Here is a 20,527-nt window from a genome sequence, read left to right as displayed (position 1 = left end):
TGGGTCCGTATTTTATCAAGCGTCCCGGAATTACTCCTAGGAATTGCACTAAAGATGTTTTCACCCTCCTAGTCCGTTTGATTTGATCTGATTCAGATTCGTCACTCTAATTTACGGTTAGGTCGGTTGCGTTTCTAAGTCAAAACTTTCAAGCGAACTAAACATAATAAATACACCGAGCTCGTGCCGCGGAGTTCTTTCAGTGAGCAGATTTTTTTTTCAGGTAGAAAATATCAAGGAAATATCAAGGACAGTAGTTGTGTTCGCGCAATGCCACATTTTCCACGACACAATTTTTTTCTTATTTTCTAAACACAGCTCTATGACCAAAACGCCTATTATCAAATAACTGGATCATGGGCATTCGTTAAATACCGACAGCAGAAGCTTATCGTGACAACGATAACGTGCACAATTTAGCCCAAAACTTGTGGTTAGATGTGTCGGATCACTTTCATACCCCATGCGAACCGATACAGGGTTCGCGTGGTACCCCTCAGAGAGCATCCTTTTCAAAGGCTGTCAATCTGGTTCTTTTGGTTCAAACCAAATATACTGTACCTAAACGACCCGGACTTTCGAGGAATTTGCACCAAACGAAATAGGTGTTAAAACGCCTGACTACATGAGAATTTACAAAGCGTCCTATTCCCAGTGAGTGCTGAGTGACAAGTTGGAGGCCAAGTCTGCGAATGAATGACGTCACAATTTTAACCCCCCTTCCTCATCTTAGCATTCATGATGGAGTTTTGTAGTTTTCTGATACTAACAGAACGACGAGTTAAAAATGGTAGGGTATCCTGCAATTACAACAGCACCGTGATTGACAGACCGAGGTACACATACTAATGTTAGCCAGCTTCGTTCAGGAAATTTCATTAGACAGTGAGCGTCATTTATATGCAGTCAGTCAATAAGATGTAGGAGAAGTACTGTGTAGCTAAGAATTTTTCTGTATTCAGTATTTGTAGGGTTTTTTTTTTTTTTTTAACAAAGGAAGATTATATTGTCAGGAAGTGTGGTATAGTGATTAAGGCTTTGGACTTCAAACGCTGAGGTGGTGGGTTCAGATCCTGCTACTGACAATGTGTGACCATGAGCAAGTCACTTCACCTGCCTGTGCACCAACGGGTGGGGGGATTGAACCAGTTAAACCTCCAATGTTGTAAGATGCCTTGGATTAAAGCGTCCAACAAATTGTTAAATAATGTTGTCGGCAAACAAAAAAATTGACAAATAAAAAATACAGGTTGGCTACTTTTTCTGTGTCTCCAAATTTCACTTAACTCGGCCAAGCAATCAGGAGATTTTGGGGTGTTTCATGCCCTTTCTTAGCAGATGCTTACTGCCCTAAATATACAATTCTGCCAAAGTTCAACTTTTTTAAGTACTAGAAATAGTGTTTCTGTTTGAGTTAGTCGGTTAACTTTGCATTTTACTTGTATAGATGCAGTTAGATAGAAATATAAGGTGTGGGTGGGTGTGTATTTATGTGTATGTATGTATGTATGTATGTATGTGTAGATAGTGTGCTTCTGAAAATCAATTGAACTTTCAGTGTCTTCCTAAAGGGTACAGAAGAAGAGAATAAAAAAACAATTTTTGCTGTATGCACATATAATTTGAAAGGAAATGGAATATGGTGAAAAGTAGTCTTGGTATTTTTGTAGTATGTCCATCCCCATATAATCCTTCCTTTTTACCCCCCCCACACACGTTTTGTAACTTCCATCTGCCCACCCATCCGTTTTCTAAATCCTGCTTATGCAGTGCAGGGTGGTGGGGAAGCTGTTGCCTATGGCAGCAGTCATTGGGCAGTAGGCCCAATTCCTGGACAGGGCACCATCACCATTTTATATAGTACATTTTCATACAAAAAAGTAGCTCAAAGTACTTTACATAATGAAGAAAAGTAAAAGATAAAGTAAGAAATTAAAATAAGACATTAGTTAATATAGAATAAGAGTAAGGTCCGATGGCCAGGGAGGACCGAAAAAACAAAAAACACTCCAGACTGCTGGAGAAAAAAAATTAAAATCTGCAGGGGTTCCAGGCCACGAGACCCCATTCCCCCGGTCCCCACTGGGCATTCTACCTAACAAAAATGAAATAGTCCCATTTGTATTTAAGGTTCTCACGGAAGGACCAACCCATCATAAAGTGAACACACACACACACACATACATTACTATATCGGGGCCAATTTAGCCTCACCAACCCATCTTGCCTGCATTTCTTAGGAATGTGGGAGGAAAACCATACTATTATTGCTGTGTTCAGCCAGGAAATCTTGTAAGGGAAAGGGCCTCTGTTACAGTGCTGTCAGTTTATTGGTTGTATCAGATGTACTTTCCTATATACAATATTTGTTTTGTTTTTTTTTTTTTTTTGTTGAAGGGCTGATGTTATTAGTAAGCAGTGTAGTGCAGTGATTAAGAATTTGGACTTCAAACCTTAGGGCTGTTGGTTCAAATCCTACTACTGACACTGTGTGACCGCGAGTATATCAGTTCACCAGGCCGTGGTCAAATTTGTAAAAGCAAAAGAAAGTAACAAATGGTTACAATTTATGTAAGTTGCCTCGAGTGAAATGTCAGTTACGTAGTAATAGTAGGTCACTGGAGGTGATGTATACAGTAAGTAGTGCATCAGTAAAACATTTCTACATTTGATCAATATTTGTTTTTCATTGTGATTTGGGTTATATTGCCAATAATTGGAAGCAAAATTGTATACTTAACTCTCTTCTTTTCAGTTGAAACAGTTAATCGGCAGACATAATGTGAAACTTGAGTGTATATTATTGAGATTTATGAACTGTTCATGAATTGCTTACATCTCTTCCTGTGGCTGGTGTTCCAGCTGCAAAATGAACTGTGATCACCTACACTGTGCTATATATTGTCATTTTGAGGTGAGAGAAAAATGTGTTTTTTGGCCTTTCATCTTGTAAGGAAAGCATACATGCTTTGGAAGTCCAGGCAAGAGCAGTGGCCAATAAGCTATGAAGAAAAGTTGCAAAAGCTAACTCAAATGTGTTTTGGTGCAGTTTTAAATTTATTCTACTATGTTCTTTCTACAGAGAGAAAAAAATTCTGCCATTTATCGAAACCCATACAAAATGGAGGAGAAGCATCTGGCAGTCCAGGAGACTTGTGCAATGGAATGCAAGCTTGACTGAGCAACCTTGGAAGAGACCAGTAATAAGCCATGCATGAGTTGCTAAGCTGACTGGCATTGTCACTTCAGAGTTTTCTGTCCTATGCTACTCCGGGACTGATGTTTTGGATGTATGCTGTGATGTGAACTTTTCAAATCTGAATGTGGAGGCACACCAACAACCAAAAAAACAAGGGCGCTAGTCCTGATTGTACCATTAAGTAGCCCAATGGAGTCCGAGTGAAAAAGAGGTGGAGTATGTTTGGCTGTTGTGTTTTGTATAAAAGCAAGATGAAGGTCGCTTATGGATAATCGGAGAGGCTTCATACACTTGTAACCGTCATGCCTTGCTATCGGCTCCTTTCTGTTGCTGCTAATTAGAGGTGTTTGCTATTTTTTTCCCCAAAACACTCCCATACTCAATATAAAGGACATCTGTCAAGATTACAATATTAAAGTTCAAGCTTCCCCTACACTAGAAAACGAGGAAGTGGAGAATCTGGCAGTGCACAGGAGTCTCGCTTTCATGTGTTGCCATGGAAGACAAAAGTAATGCAAACATTAAGGAAGAAGACTGTGAATGGGAATGTATGCAAGATCAGACCAGTGTTAACATCACTGAGGAATATAAGATTTGTAAATGGGGATCGGTAGCCTCTGACCCAACCCCTGATACCTCAGACTTGCCAGAGAATAAAGTTATAAACTGTGTTAAGGAAGAACATCTTAAATCGGAGTCTGTGTCTAAGCATGTATGTACAGATGAAGAACCTGCTGGAACAGGCTTCATGAAAAGTGAACCTCCTGCCGTCCAGAATAATTCATTCCAGGTGAAGACTGGATCTTTGGATTCTGATATGGAAAGGAGTGAGAAAGCAACATGTTCAAGGTATTCAGGAGAAGGTAAGACCTGAAATGAAAAAGTTGGTGTGAGTTTTGATGATGTTTACCTGAATAGCTCCGTCTCTTTCCAGTATTCCAACTTGGAAATATTGGCTTGTTTTTGAATTATAAACTGAAAAGTTAAGAGATGTGATCAGCTGGTAGTGACTTACTCTTAGTCAAAAGTTGTAAAATATGCCAATTTTCATGGAAATTCACATAGTGTCTTAATGTATCATGAAATCAAGGCATAGAACAAATAATAGCAAAATAACAAAATTAAGCCAAGGAGTCATTAAGTGTACAAAATGTTATCCACATTTCTGATTGAGTAGCCACCTTTTTGCTGCTAGAACAGCCAAACACACGCATGGCATTCTTTCTATAAAGGTAATCAAATATTGGTGAGAAAGATCTTCCCACCACTGTTGCAGAATTTCCCACAAATGTGTTACACTTGTAGGTTGCTTTCCTTTCACTCTTCTGTTCAGTTCATCCCAATCTAACTCACTGCGGTTTAAATCTGGAGACTGCGCTGGCCTGTCCATGTTTTGAAGTGTACCTTCTTCTCTTTTAATGAAGTTCCGTCATTGCTTGGAGCAGGAACGTGCGGTCAGGGGAGGCAGAGCCACACCTGTCATCACAAAAAGAAAAAAAAAAAATAATAATAACATAAATGCATCCACTTGTCTGTGCTATAAAGGTTTTCTTTATGATTCCAATAATTTTTATAGTTAGAATCATTGAATTGGCACATTTCCTGTTCAAATACAGGGGAGAAATGCGAGGTGCGGCAGCGACGAGCCTCCCCTCACCTCCCCTCATACTGCGCTCTCCCTCACGCTCCGGGTTGATGCATGCAGATGGCGCATGCCTGTTGCTTTCTCTCTGTATGTCACCAATGTAATGTTTGCAGACACGTTTATTATACACCCTGACTTTCAACAGTCTGGCTAATATCTTTAATGAATGTGTGTGACATATTTAGTCTTGCTGATCGGACATAAAACCGCAGTGAATAGGCATAAGGTGAGGCAGACAGTACCGTGCCGCACCGAAGGGGGTGCATGTGAGCCCAACAGGTGCTTGTTGGTGCTGCTGTACGCAGAGGCGCCAATAAGTTAGCGATATCAAAGTCAAGTGCACTGCAGCGGTCTGTTCATTTTTATTTTTTGTTCTGACTGACTGCCAAAATGGAAGATTATATATCTAGGCCTAAAATTTCTCAAAACTGGACTTTCAGTCAAAACAGGAAGTGATGATAAATAACTGAAGACCAACGCTGGCGCTAAAAGGTTTGCTGTAAACTAAGGGGCACCTAAAATTTGACTTTAAATCAAATTTTAAATAAAATTCTTTTGTTTTTCTTGTCATTTTAAAACATCAGAATTAAAAGCTTTTAAAAACAACTACATTTCAATTAAGGTCAAACTTGAAATCTTTTTTTTTTTTTTTTTTTTTTGTACACCATTCTATACTTTCATTTTTATTGAAGGAGTTTGAATTGTGGAATTGCAATGGCAAATTTTGAACGCATGGAGGGTGCAGAGCAAATGTACTCTCTCTGCTGTAAATGTAATGTTCTTTCTTAGCCAAATATGCACCTTACCTGTGTGTGTATGTGTATATATATATATAAAGAATGGTGATGTGATATGAAACATAACCAGTAGTCAATGTGCATGCTGACATTTGAATATTGAAGAAGCTACTCTCTTGGGTTCATATATTTTGTAAATCTGACTCTGAAGCAGTCCGTGCCTCACCAGCTATGAACCCCACTGCACGTCACTGGCCTGGAGTCTTGTTTTGGGTCATTGTCTTGCTGTAGGATGAACCCCTGACCTACTAGACACAGACCAGAAGGAATTGTGTGGTGCTGCAAAATGATGTGGTAACCCTTTTGATTCAGAATGCCAGTCACTCTCTGCAAGTCACCAACTCCCCAGACCATCACACATCCTCCTCCAGGTTTGACAGTTTCTCTAAACGAACAGCCAACACTTATAAGGGTAATAATGCTCTGTCTCATTTCCCCTGTTAATTGTTGTTTTCTTGCCATTATCTCTGGAATTTACAATTTTCTACAGTGCGATATTGTCCATGTAGTACTTCAGAGGGTGTAGTAACCAAAGGTGGGTAGTAATGAGTTACATTTACTCCGTTATGTTTACTTGAGTAACTTTAAAAAAAAAAAAAAAAAATGTACTTCTAAGAGTAGTTTTACTGCACCATACTTTTTACTTTTACTTGAGTACATTTGTGAAGAAGAAACGCTACTCTTACTCCGCTACATTGGGCAACACTGTGCTCGTTATTGTTTTCCTTTTACACATTAGTTATGCTCTATTTTTGCCAGAGAGAAGCTGCCAGTGGATCTACTGCATAACCGTTTCACCAATCCGATGTAGCAACAATAATCACATGACTCCATTTCACCAATCGGATGTAGCCATGCAGTTACATGACCACACACAAACTGTGGCAGCATAGCAGCGCACACTCCTCGCAGACAGCGGACAGAGAAAGAAATAATACATGAAAAATGGCAGAGGCAACTGTCTCCAATGCTGAAACTGAAGAGGATGAACACCCCAGGCCTCGTATAAAAGGCATATTTCGCTTACACACAGTGCAAAAGAACAGCTACTGTATATAATGCGATGCCTTCTGTGTCTGCCAAAACAAACGGACATTTCAGTATACAAAAACTGTGTCTAACCTGAGGAAACATGTCGCGGTAAGTTTTACATAAATTCATTTTTTGCCGTTCGGTGGATGTTAGGTCTTGTTAGCTTTGTTGTGAAAAACTGAGATTTGTAACTTTGTGTTTATTTGTGCATCTTTATTTTGTAAAGATGTTGTTTTTACTCCTTTTTTATTTTATTATTTGGAAATAGCAGAATTTGCACATTTTATATTTTTATCTCATTGCAACATTTCTAAAAAATAAATCATTTATTATGATCAAATAGTTACTCAGTACTTGAGTAGTCTTTTCACCAAATACCTTTTTACTCGAGTCATTTTTTGGATGACTACTTTGTACTTGAGTAATATTATTTTGAAGTAAAGCTACTCTTATTTGAGTACAATTTTTGGTGAGACTACCCACCTCTGGTAGTAATACAATCTGCTCCACCTCTGCTTTATGAAAGAGTGGGTTGGTGGTTTGCTGTTTTTTTTTTTTTTCTTTTAGTATTCAACAGAAGTTGGGACGCCTGTGCAAATTGTTTTGTTTCAACTTGCAAGGCTTCATTTACTTGAATTTACTATTAGTTGTTCCCTGAAGATCTATTTGTAATATTCTGACATTTCCTTTATTTTCAGTTTTTGCTAACCTAAACTTTTTAAATTTAAACCTCTGGCAGTTTACTGCTTACCTTTCACCATTTTAGGAAACAGAAGTACACCAGTAACACACCAGGAAAACGTGCAAACTCCACATGTGCCTCAAGTTATCTGTAAAATGTAATATACATGCTTTAATGAATTTCATCATGGAAATGAAAGTATAAATTTAGTGGATTCTAAATGTTCAGAGAGCTGTATTATCATGAATTTGGCAATCGCTGCCTGCGGCTCCTGTCTGCTCAAGAGGAAGCTCATTTATGAAGCGCAGGGTGATTAACTACTGGGTCGGGGGGCGGCACTTGGAATATGAAACATTTTAACACGCTACTTTAGTTATGATGGGATTTGAGAAACTCTACTAAAATTAACATCGACTTTTTTTTTTTTTTTTTTTTAAAAAAGATGCAGCAACGTTCCTATTTTAATCACGTACTTTATTTCATAATTAATGTGAATTTCGTCTTTAATCACGAAATGGACCTTTCCTTTTCTGTCACTGTCTACCTAATCCTCCCCCTTCTGTGGCCCTAATACTTTTCCATAGATTGACATAATTGGGCTTAAAGGGGTGATTGTAGTCTATTACAATTTATTAAACAAAACTTTCATTCATTATACTTAAGATTGGAAGTTTATTTCTGGCCTCGACAGTCTCCTCATTAAGACTGGGAATGTTCAGTTGCAGTACACAAAAGAAATATAGTTAACTGATTGATTGATACTGATATAATGCTCAATCAATGGAGTTATAAAAAAAAAAAATCTTGGCATTGAAGTTGAGAATTTCAGAAATGTCTTCTTATCATGATATATTAAGTATAAGCCATAGATACAAGACTGCACACCAAATAGTTTTCTGTGTGTAATGTATGATACGGTGCTCATTTATCATCATGAGTAACAGCCGTGCCCAACACTTGTTCTGCTGAGCTGGATTAAAGCATAAAGTTTATGAGATTAGCACCCGTTTACATGACCAGATATACTCTGTAAATTACAGGAGGGGGTTTACAGTGATGTCTGCACAATTCTCTGCTGTTCCTTGGTCAGTTAAGCTGTTATTTGAGAAAAGTAAAATTATTCAATCAAGACAGGCTGAATCAACATTTATTACTCTGTTTAAAAAAAAAAAAAAGTGAGAATATTTTATACTGCACCAAAGTGAGAAGTCAAGTCAAATGACCCCTTTTATTGGCTAACTAAAGATTTCAATATGCAGGCTTTTAAGGCAACTTGGGCCCCTTTAGGCAAGATGTAATCCAGAGACTGGAGTTCCCTGTGTTTGTATAGACACTAGGACAGATAACATTGGAAAACCTTTGTGAGACATCTTAAATGTAAAAAAATTAATAGACCTCTCCAGGCTGAGATTCATTTAGCAAGAGAGAACAATGTATGTTCAAGATCTTTTGATAAGATAACTGTCCAACAAAGTCTTTCTGATGAGTTTTTCCTGGGTCTGTAGTCAGGTTGTCTTTGTCACTCCGAGAGATGCAAACAATCTTCATAGCTTGTTATAAAACTCTTGTCTCTATTTAAACCATGTTGTAATGTGTTCAATTTTAGCATGAGTTTAACTTCCCATTCTTTTCTCTCTCGCTGTGTTTTGAAGTTGCCCATAAGCACTGTGTCTTAAGAGTTCTTCTCACGGTGTCCGTGGCTGCTGAAATGACCTCCAACAGGTACATCCCGATTGCCATGCTTGATGTGGAACCTGTGGAAATTCATTCTCTAGTGGAGTGTTTGTCCAGTTTCTCCCACATAGAGGGCATTTCATACAGAGAATTAGGTAGACTGCATTAGATGATCTGCAGGAATATGATCCCTTTATGCGATGTTCTAGCCGGCAGTGTGATATAATTACACAATCTTTTTCATACATGTAAGAACACGTTTTACATCTTCTGTAGACGGTGAGATGTGCCATTATCTGTTGGTCCACTTGGGAAGCTTTGAACAATTAGTTGCAGCAGGTTTGGTGGTTGCCTGTATGCCAGGAGGGCTAGTTCTGGAAATGCATCTTTCAGTGTTTCATCATTATATAGTACTAGCAAAATACCCGCGCTTCGCAGCAGAGAAGTAGTGTGTTTAAAGAGGTTATGTAAACACATATATACATAAACATATATACTTTTACATATCTACATATATACACATATATACATATCTACATACATACACATCTCTCTCTCTCTCTCTCTCTCTCTCTCTCAACCAACTAACTAACTAACTAGGGGGCTTCGCTCGCCAACCCCTGGTGTTGGGGCATGACAAACAGTGAGATGTATGAATGAGATATAGAATTGTGTGAAGGTGTGGATGATGCATATAGAAAGCAAACAATAAAGTGCTTGGTACAGTGTAATGGTTTATTGGAATATTTCTTTGTACACAACATTACTAGTAAAGATGGTGTCTTGTCCTTGAATGAGTCTTCCTTGGCATGGAGCATTTTTAACTTTAACGTCAGATGAACGCTGAACACGTGAGAAGGCAACATAAAGTTGTCCATGTCCAAAAACAGGTTCAGAGAGGTAGATGCCAACCTTGTCCATGGTTTGTCCTTGTGATTTGTTGATGGTCATGGCAAATGCAGGTTTAATTGGGAACTGTCGGCGTTACAAGTTCTGACCTGGAATTACCTTTTACATTGAAAGGTCAATTCTAGGAATCAGAACAGTATTGTTAGCATGTGATCCTGTAAGAACTGTCGCTTGAATAACATTGTGTGTCATGGTGTTGACGACTAAACGTGTGCCATTGCATAAACCCCGTTTAGTGTTAAGGTTTCTTAATAGCATGATTATTCCGTTTTTAAGGCTAAGATTGTGTTGTGGTAATCCGGCTGGGTTAATAGTGTTCAAATATTCTGAGGGGAAATTAAGATGGTCATTGTCGTCATCAGAGTCAACTTTGTCAGAGCTTAGAAAGAGTCGTGCCTCTCCAGGAAGTAATGCAGTGACCTGGTTATTTATGTGATCCACATTAATATTTTTTGGACATAATATAGTGCGTTGTGTTAAAAGGGGTATTTGGTCTAATGAGATGATTGTTCCAAATATCTCTGTAACTAAGTCGTCGCAGATAAAGGATTGAGGAATTGTAATAATATCTGGGTGAAGTCCATCTGTATTGGTGAGTGTACCATCTCTCAGTTGTAATAACCAATTGTTATAATGTGGATCTGGACATCGCATGTTTTGTACTAACTATCGTTTGAAAGCAATGCCAATTGTCTGCGTATTTTAAGGTGGACTGAACAATAGCTGAGCGCATGGCATGTGGAACAATAGCTAAGCACTGTCTAAAATCTCCTCCTAATAAAAGTACCTTTCCTCCAAAGGGAATATTATTATTCATCAATGTTTGTAGAAGTTTATGAATGGTGTTGAGTAAGTGACTGGATGCCATTGTACATTCATCAATAATTAACAGTTTTGCAAGACGGATGTCACGGGCATTGCTACTGTTCATGTTCATAGTGGATACAGATTTATAGGATCTAATGCAGTTCATAAAGTTTTTACTTTCAGGTACATCGTTAGTTAGAAGCTTCTGTAGATATTTAGGATATGAATGTAAAGGAGGCAGTCTAATTTGACCCTTTTGACAACAACGTGTAAATTCATTATTTGTATTGCCAGTTGTTTCTTCAGGGAAGTTAAGTGAATGACAATGATTGCAAATGACATTCATTAATCCCAATGAATTTTCCTGAATAGCGGACTCATTATTGAACGTGTTGTCGGCTAACTGGCGCAAGCATTTAGCAGGTGTCTGGCGTTGATGTCCGTGACGTGTATCTTTTGCTTGTGCCGTTTGAGAGATGCGTCGTTGCATGTCCAGTATTTGGGACGTGCTGTTTTGGAGCTGTAATCGATTCGCCTGTGCTGTGTGAGAAGTCCGTTGTAGTCTATGTCGTGCATTGTTTGTATCGAGCCTTGCCCGTTTTTGTATGTCGGTCAGTCGAGCTTTCTCTTTTTGAAGCCTTGCCTGCTTGTTTTCCGGTATTTCAGATGCGTGTTGTAGACGTCTGCGTTTATTTATGTTGTCTCTTCGCTGCCGTTTTTGTATGTCTGAGACGCGAGGTGTATTTTGTTTTTTCATGCGGGTTCGTGTGTCCCCCCCCCCCCCCCCCCCCCCGTTATCCGAGCCGTATCGATTTGTACCCGTGATCATGAATTCATGACTTGTTTGTTCTTCATCGTGAGAAATATGGATAAGTAATAAGGAGGATCGCACTCACTGTTAATATGGAGCCTTTTCTGCGGTTGAACGGTTAATAGTGCTTCATTGTAATGAGATCCACCTATGCTGCATAGTGTGAAGGTGTTGAGAAGACGTATGTTTAATACGGACGGTTCCTTCAGAAATGGGGCTTTGGGTGTCCTTTCTTATTGATGTTAGTGTGGTCGTGGGTCTGAATCGTCGTTTTTGTGAACGTTTCGTGTGCTATGTCCGTAGTCTGTCCTGTTTCGTGTCCAATGGGCTTTGTGTGGCGCTCACGGCTTCTTTTTTTTGTGTGCTAGGGGCTTGTGGAATCCTCATCTTTGTGTGCGTCCCGTTTCGTGTGCAATGGGATTCGTGCGGCGCTGTGTGCGTCGCCGGCGTCTGACTCCTTTTTTTCTGTGGTCGCGGCGCCTCATTTCTTGGGGCACCTGCACAGTACGTCTTTTGCGTCCACGGCCCATGGCCGGATGTCCCTGCGTCCATCCGGTTTACCATTCTCGGTTAGTAATGTGGATATATATATAATTTCTCTCTCTCTCTCTCTCTCTCTCTCTCTCTCGCTCTCTCTGGTTGAAAATAGTTTACTGTCAAATAAATGCAAAGAGTACGCGACACGTGTTTCGCCCTCATTGTGGGCTCATCAGGCGTACACACTCCACTGCACTCCCTCTCGGGAATCGAACCTCGGACGTCAGCACCAGAGGCGGAGGGCACCGTGCTGGATGTTAGCAGATTGCTGGCCAACCACAAGCGTTACCTGGTAGGTGACCACCCATACAATCAGATTGTGACACAGACTTCGAATGCCATGAATATATATATATATATATATAAGTAATCCATCCATCCATTTTCCAACCCACTGAATCCGCACACAGGGTCACGGGGGTCTGCTGGAGCCAATCCCAGCCAACACAGGGCACAAGGCAGGAAACAATCCTGGGCAGGGTGCCAACCCACCGCAGCAAACACACGCACACACTAAGGCCAATTTAGAATTGCCAATCCACCTAACCTGCATGTCTTTGGAATGTGGGAGGAAACCGGAGCGCCCAGAGGAAACCCACGCAGAACATGCAAACTCCACGCAGGGAGGACCCGGGAATCGTCCCCAGATCTCCCAACTGCGAGGCAGCAGCGCTACCCACTGCGCCACCGTGCCGCCCATATATATATATATATATATATATATATATATAGAGAGAAAAGCCAAGCAAAATGACACCTTTTATTGGCTAACTAGAAAGATTACAATATGCAAGCTTTCGAGGCAACTCAGGCCCCTTCTTCAGGCAAGATGTAAGCCTGAAGAAGGGGCCTGAGTTGCCTCGAAAGCTTGCATATTGTAATCTTTCTAGTTAGCCAATAAAAGGTGTCATTTTGCTTGGCTTTTCTCTACATTCATAATGGCTAACACGGTACAACACCCTAGTACTACATTATATATATATATATATATATATATATATATATATATATATATAATCTCATCCCCGTGCTTTGCAGCGGCGAAGTACTGCTTTTAAATTTTTATTAAGAAGAAAACCTTTTTAAATTGAGTGAAAAAATACCAATAACAATTTAAGGGTCTGTTTTTTTGTGAAGCTGACTTCACACAGCTTCTCCGCTGTTTTATAAACGAACGTCATATAAGGTCTTCCTTTTTCGTTGCTTTGCCAACGGAAGCAGCCTTTTTATTTAATCCTGTTTTTACGATTGTTCTGTTTGTATATCATGTTGTCAGTTCAGCACTCCGGTTGTAATATGACCAAGCCGTGCAAGCACACTCTTGAGAATGCAACGTATAGTTGTACAGGAGAAAAGCAATCTTGCCTGAAATCAATGGCAACCTTTTGTAGGTCTATGAACTTAATTTAAACTTAAGGTTTACAGGGTGCTTTCTTTCCGAAGTACCTGCACTCATGAATATGTCTGTATGCGTCAGTCGCTCAAATCCCCGCGCTTCACACCGGCGAAGTTCTGCTTTTAAATTTTTATTAAGAAGAAAAGAAAACCTTTTAAAATTGAGGGAAAATATACCAATAACCGTTTAAGGATCTGTCTTTTTTGTGAAGCTGCCTTCACTCGAGTGATCACTTCGAGCTTTAAGCCTGAGAAATCACCCCGTAAATGCACACGTTTAATTGCACATCTGTTAATATGTATGCTTATTAAAAGACACTCAACATTTAATGTCATTTACCTTCGTTCCCGCATTTGACTCGTGCTGTAAATCTCCTGCTTGTTTTCACTTCACATGATTACGTAGGAGGCGTGATACGTGATGACGCGATATGTGACTCCGCCTCCTCCATTAGAGTATATGGGCAAAAAACAGGTTCCAGTTATGACCATTACACGTAGAATTTCGAAATGAAACCTGCCTAACTTTTGTAAGTAAGCTGTAAGGAATGAGCCTGCCAAATTTCAGCCTTCTACCTACACGGGAAGTTGGGCAATTAGTGATGAGTGAGTCAGTCAGTGAGGGCTTTGCCTTTTATTAATTAGTATAGATTGGCTGAAGTTCTTTTATAATTTTTCGAAGTGCTTCAAGATGTGGGTTATAGATGACATCAAGGGGGAATGTGGTTTAAACAAATAACAAGAGTTGAATATTTTTGCTTTCCTTTGTTCCTGAAACTGAGCTGATTGGAAAAGTTATAAAATATTGATTTGTTATACAATTAATGTCCTTTAACTAAAATGTGATAATTTTAAATTAATGGTTTATATAGAAACTTTGTTTTGATCCAACACAATGCTGAAAAAATATTTTAAATATGTCAATACTGCAGTCAAAATGTACAGAAATGATCACTGTATTGATATTTGCATGTCATATCAGTACTTTGTCTATACTTCACACAGGCTTGATGGTGGGAGAGTTGAGCCTTTGTGTTTGTTGTGGGACGCTGACATGATGATTGAGACTAATTGATACATTAAGATGAATTCACATCGTATATGAATTTTCTTTTTTAAAAAATGCTAGTGGAAATCTATACAATAGGAGATATTGCCAGTGAGAATGATCATAACATACAATCAATAATGCATCACGTAAACCAGAAAGATTTTTGTGCATACTCCTATTGTAATTTAAACAAGTTGGAGGGTTCCAGCAAGACCTAAATTTTTTATTTTAAGCAAATTAATGACAAAAACACATGAATAAATAAAATTGAAAGCCGAACTGCTGCAATATTGACGTGTTGGTATTGTTGTACTTAACAGTGATTGATGTAACATTTTCTGTAAAAAGCTTGTGTTTTCTGTGCTAAAATATAGCTGTATCAAAATACAATTGATCTTTTTACTATTTTTCATTGGCTCCTCATGTCTGCCTACTAATTTCTCAGTACACTCCAACATTAACCCTAAGTTGTGTTTTGTTACTCGGCAGCTTGTGCACAAAAACATGTGCTACACTAGAACTGTTCTATCCACTCTGTTAAATTCATAATGCAGTAGTGTGTTTGTCTTGCCTTATTTACCTCACTGTAAGCATTGATTCAGTTCACTTTCAGAAATTCTGAACTTGCCTGCCCCAGTTGTTTTAGAGCGAACACTGCTGTTTTTCTTACTTTATGGGTTTGCTGTCTGATTGGGCTGAAATGCAAGTTAGTGAGTGAGTGGGCATGTGAGATGATGGCTGCGGCACTCTGGCGCACAAAAGTAACTGCCAATTTTAAATCCTGCCTGGAGAATTGGCTTTTTAAAAGTCTTTCATTTTTATGAAAGATAGGATCTGTTCCACCAATGAGTTGTATTGGAACAGAAAGGGTACCAGAGTATTGCATGATGAGTAGCTGAGGCATGCAAATGAGGCATAATGAGTGGTTTATTAATAAATGGGGGGCTCTGCCCGCTCCTCGCTTCGCTCGCCAACCCCCAAGTGGGTGCTACGCATTAGCCACTCTGCCGCTCGCGTATGAGGAAGCAGATGTATAATTTGAACAGATTATTTTCATGGGGATTGTTGCATATGCATAATAGACCTAACTATTTTACATTACAGTGAGTAATTAACCATAGTAAAATGTAATAAATTGAAAATTGTTTCATGTTGCGTTATACATTGAGGTATTCGTAGCGTTATACGTTGTTGTTCTGTTTGGCTTTGAAATTAACACGCAAATACTTTTTAAACTTAAGTAAAAACTATTTGGAATTAACTTTTTGTCAATATCTCTTTGAATTTTGATTCCGTGTTTGGACTTTCATCGTGACAACTCCACGTATAACTGCCCGTGAGTGAATATCGTTTTTCTCTCTAATAGATAAATCGACTTTTTTGAATGTTTGTCCCTGTGATTTAATTGTCATAGCAAAAGGTATTCTAACGGGGAAACTAAATGTTTTAATACGAATGGCATTTCAAGATCTCCTTTGGTGTCTGTTATTCCCTGAAGATGTACTACATTACCTTTCTTGTCGCCTGTTCAAAATTGGTCGAACAATTCTGACATGTAAAATTTTAATACAGCTAATCTCGTCCTATTGCATAGCCCATCACTCGGACATAAATTACACAATAACATTACGATTCATCCATCTTTCACCAGTAATTTGTGCAGTAGAAGACCGGACGGTGTTAATGGTTGTAGATATTCTTTGGGATATTTGTAAGTTGATGATTTTATCTTCCGCACCATCACCACCAACTGTTTCAGCATAGTCTATGGATACGCATTTAACCAATTTGCCGTGTAACTGATCAACAATTTTCGCATTAATTCTATTGACTTAATTTCTCGGTGCTAGGATTGCCCGTGTCCTCATTTCTTCTGTTGATAACCCTTTGGGATGAAATTCTTCAATAAGATTTGGACATAAGTCGTCTTTATTTTGGATCTTAAGTGAGGAAAACATAAAAATTCATAAGAGCTGAGAAAGCAGGAACTGTGTCTGACAAAAGCATTCACATGAATGAGAGATGAAAGGACCGTGGGCGTGGGACGTTAGCCATAAATGGTTGAGAGGAGGGCGGGACTTGAGAAAGTCTCTTGGCAATTGTCTCGTCTCAAGATTTTCTTTTATAATAGAGAGATAAGAAAGGGAGGGACAAAGTCCCAGTCCCAATCCCCTTCAACCATTTTTTATTAAAAGTACCTCTATTACTAAAGTGAACAATATTGTACCCTTTTCTGTAACAGAATATAAAATAAATACAAATAATTTAACCAAACTTTAAACTGATGTGGTATGAAACAGTACTGATAATGAGCGGAATATTAGAGTTACCAAATAACCTAACTTCCATGTCCTTTTTGTGTATGAAATCATGGACCTCCTTTATAAAACTTTGCATAGATTTGAATGTGAAAATATTTGGATGGCAAAAATTGTCAAATTTAAAAAAAAAAAAAAAAAAAAAAAAAAAAAAAAAACTTATTCCCATGTAACTTGCCCTTTATAAATCACAATTGTATTGTGAATATGCCGTGTTGCTAATCAGCCTCATACCTATAAAGTCACAATGCTGCAGATGTTTGTTGGCTGGTAGACGTGTCAAGACCCCACCACCAAGATCATGTGTGGCAAGATAGCATCTTTTTTTTGTTCCGGGGGTCCAGGAAAGGTGTACGGTGTCATCATCTGAGCAGATAGCCACTAATACCAGGCATGTGTAGCGACATGACTGCTGATGTGATGAGTAGTACACAATGTGTGAAAATCTGAGGGTTCAGCCACCATGTACAATACCGTCATGCCTGCCAATGCTAGTTTGCCTCGAAATAAATTAATCGTGGGCTGACACAGGCCTTGGAGATGTGACGTTTCAGTCTCATCTTGGCATCACATATGACTTGTGCATTAATGAAATGTAACAGTTTGCAGTTGAAAAAGGCAGCTTCATTCTCGTTAGATGCCCTTAATGTAATACGAGTGCAGTAAAGTGATGTGATTACATTAGGAGAACCCAATACTGCTGCAGTTTGCCTCTTGGTTGTTGAAAATGTTTTATGTATGTACACTGGCACCACACACAACCTGGAGGCAGTGCCTTCTCAGTGAATATGATAGAGTGAATCTTGGCTAAGTTATTTCTGACCTGTTGGCTAGTTCCCTGAGAACAGTTAGCTAGTATAAACTGGTGAAAGACTAAAGTTCTTCAGCACAAATGTGCAATATTGGCCCTCTTAAAAGGGAACTAAACTACAGTCTGTACATCGTACTCCGCACTTTTGATGATCAAGGGAGTCATTTCCCTGTTTCTCTAAACATATGGTGTACGCATGTTCACCCGTCAAGTTTTCTTTTATAAATCTCAACGTTTCCATTGAAGATTCGTATGCACATTTTAAGCCTCTTTGTGTGCAAGCTTTATAAATGAGGCCCCAGTAGCAGGAGAAAATCACATGAAGATTTTTGGGAGGATGCATAAACACAATACAAACTGTGACTTGTGTTTAGTTTCACAACTATAACCATTTTTCTTTTTATATGCTTTATTGTCTAAAGGTTTCCAATTTTATTTTTTAAATATATAAAGTAAGTTTTTGTCATTGTAAGTTGAAAGTGCTCAAGTTTTCTCATTGTTGACAGTTGGGTTATTTCAAAAAGAATAAGCTGTTGTACACTAAAATATTTCCTCTTTGCAGTTTTGTAAATGAAGCTTCTTTTTTTATTTTGCAGATTTACAAGGAAATGGTACCTTCTCCACGTCTTCATTTCCACAGACATCTCTTCCCTTTAGACCACAGCAAAATGAAAACTTGAGATCTGAATCAGGGGTGTTGTTACTGGTCCCATTAGAGTATTATTCTTTGTCTGTTGCAAAAATAAGTGTAGACACAGTCGGCACCCAACAGCAGGTGTATGGCAAAAATTCAACACCTTTGCATGTTTACCAAGGGCAGGCAAACCCTTCTGAACAAAAATCTAAAACTAAACGTAAGTTGAATCGTACTGGACAGAAGCTGCTCAGCTGTTCAGAGTGTGGTAAACAATTCTTCAGCAGTAGCAATCTTAAAACCCACAGAAGAATTCATACAGGAGAGAAGCCATATTCCTGTTCTGAATGTGGTAAACGATTTATTCAAATAGGCCATCTTCGTACCCACACTAAAATTCACACTGGTGAGAAACCATATTGCTGTCCAGAATGTGGCAAAGGCTTTGTCACTAGAAATAGGCTTCAGATCCATGCAAGAATTCACACGGGAGAGAAGCCATATTGCTGTCCCGAATGTGGAAAAGCATTCATCACCAGAAACCGGCTTCAGATCCACACAAGAATTCACACTGGGGAGAAACCATATTGGTGCTCCCATTGTGAAAAACGATTCTCTGACAAACGTGGCCTGCAGTTACACACAAGGATTCACACTGGAGAAAAGCCATATTGCTGTTCTGAATGTGGCAAACAGTTCTCCCAAATAGGCACTCTCCAGACCCATGTGAGAATTCATACTGGAGAGAAGCCTTTTTCCTGTTCTGAATGTGGGAAACAGTTCTCACAAATAGGCAATCTGAGGACCCACATGAGAATTCATACTGGGAAGAAGCCATTTTGCTGTTCTGTATGTGGCAAAGAACTTGCTGACAAACGTGGTCTTCAGTTACACACAAGACTTCATTTTGGAGAGAAGCCATATAGCTATTCTGATTGCTGGAAATAATTTGGGATCAACTGTAATCGTCAGGTCCATAAAAGAATTCACACTGGGATCAGTACACCATGACTAATAAGAGGTTTGCTTACCTCTTGACTATATGAAAGACTAAACCTAATTAAGAAATTAACCCCAAGAGAGACAATTCTCTGATGAACCTAGTCCTTCACTACATCCAAGAATTCACACTGGAGAACAAGGAAGAACAAGAAAATTGCTATATGCATATCAACTAACCTTTTAGAAATGGTACATTCAGCCCAAGTCTCTCTGTGCAAAATCTAGAGGTGGCATAGGCCTGTTGTTGGATCTGTAGGTATAGTCTATTTTAATTGGACTTCAGGCTTATCTGATGTACTTAAGATCAAGATAGGTAGGAAGTGGTCAAGCGTGAAGTAAAGTCTAAGTTAACTTTCGTTATCAAATTAGCCCATCATTAAACGGATGACCCAGGGTCCCACTATACAAAGGCAATGCAGTTCTCTACTATTTAAAAAAAAAAAAAAAAAAAAAGCCACCTCGGCCCCAGTAGGCAATTTAGAAATCAAGAAAGAATTTTAACTGTTGTGTTGGACAAAGTATAGGGTGGTCCAGATCTAATTATACAACTTTTAATGTAATGCAGGAAAACAATGCAAGACAAAAGAATTGTTTGAAATATCTTGTAATAAACGAATGCAGGGCAGGTGCTGCCATCTATCGGCGGCAAAAATTTTTTTTTGTGAATTCTCTATGTAATAAACTTGTTATAACGTAATGAAAATTGCATAATTAGATCTGGACCACCCTGTATGTAAAACCACAAAGGTAATCATCCTGGGAGACAGTTTAAGTAACCTCTGAATCTGTCATGACTAAAGCTGGGTATTGATTTCTGTTTTCATGAATCGATTCAATTCCGATTCACACGGTCCCAAATTGATTTAACGTGATACATTGATAAAATATTAATGCATGTGTTAAGAATTGACCCTAATGCAGCTGCATTACTGAACTTTTTATTTAACATAGGATGGGATCTATACTAATTTAAATAAATACAGTGCAAAGACTAAGATACAAACAACCATATTTTAAAATGTCAACCGCCAACAATCAGAAACTGAAAAAAGTCTCTTCTTTCAAAATAGTGCGAGGAACCAAATCTTGTGGACTTTACAGCATCCACTTCAGAGGTTTTATGACACTAAGCCCCTTCAGGACTACTATCCCACTTCTCGGAGAATGTGAGATTTTTTGCAAGTACAGGAGCTGATCTATATGTTGTGGAGTGAGGCAGCTCC

The 20,527-nt window shown here is 38.8% G+C and overlaps 1 protein-coding gene across 1 annotated transcript; it reads left to right on the top strand.

The window, feature by feature from the left end:
* Positions 1 to 2,952: 2,952 nt before the first annotated feature.
* On the top strand, positions 2,953 to 19,922 carry LOC114666496 (zinc finger protein OZF-like). Its single transcript, XM_028821402.2, has 2 exons — positions 2,953 to 4,062; positions 18,265 to 19,922. Exons 1-2 carry the CDS (start codon positions 3,696 to 3,698, stop codon positions 19,248 to 19,250), a joined length of 1,353 nt encoding a protein of 450 aa, XP_028677235.2. The 5' UTR covers positions 2,953 to 3,695; the 3' UTR covers positions 19,251 to 19,922.
* Positions 19,923 to 20,527: the final 605 nt, after the last annotated feature.

Source organism: Erpetoichthys calabaricus, chromosome 1 (assembly GCF_900747795.2).
Source record: "Erpetoichthys calabaricus chromosome 1, fErpCal1.3, whole genome shotgun sequence".
Lineage (NCBI taxonomy): Eukaryota > Metazoa > Chordata > Cladistia > Polypteriformes > Polypteridae > Erpetoichthys > Erpetoichthys calabaricus.
Note: the sequence above shows the minus strand (reverse complement) of the source record. Positions and strands in the feature narration are given on the sequence as shown.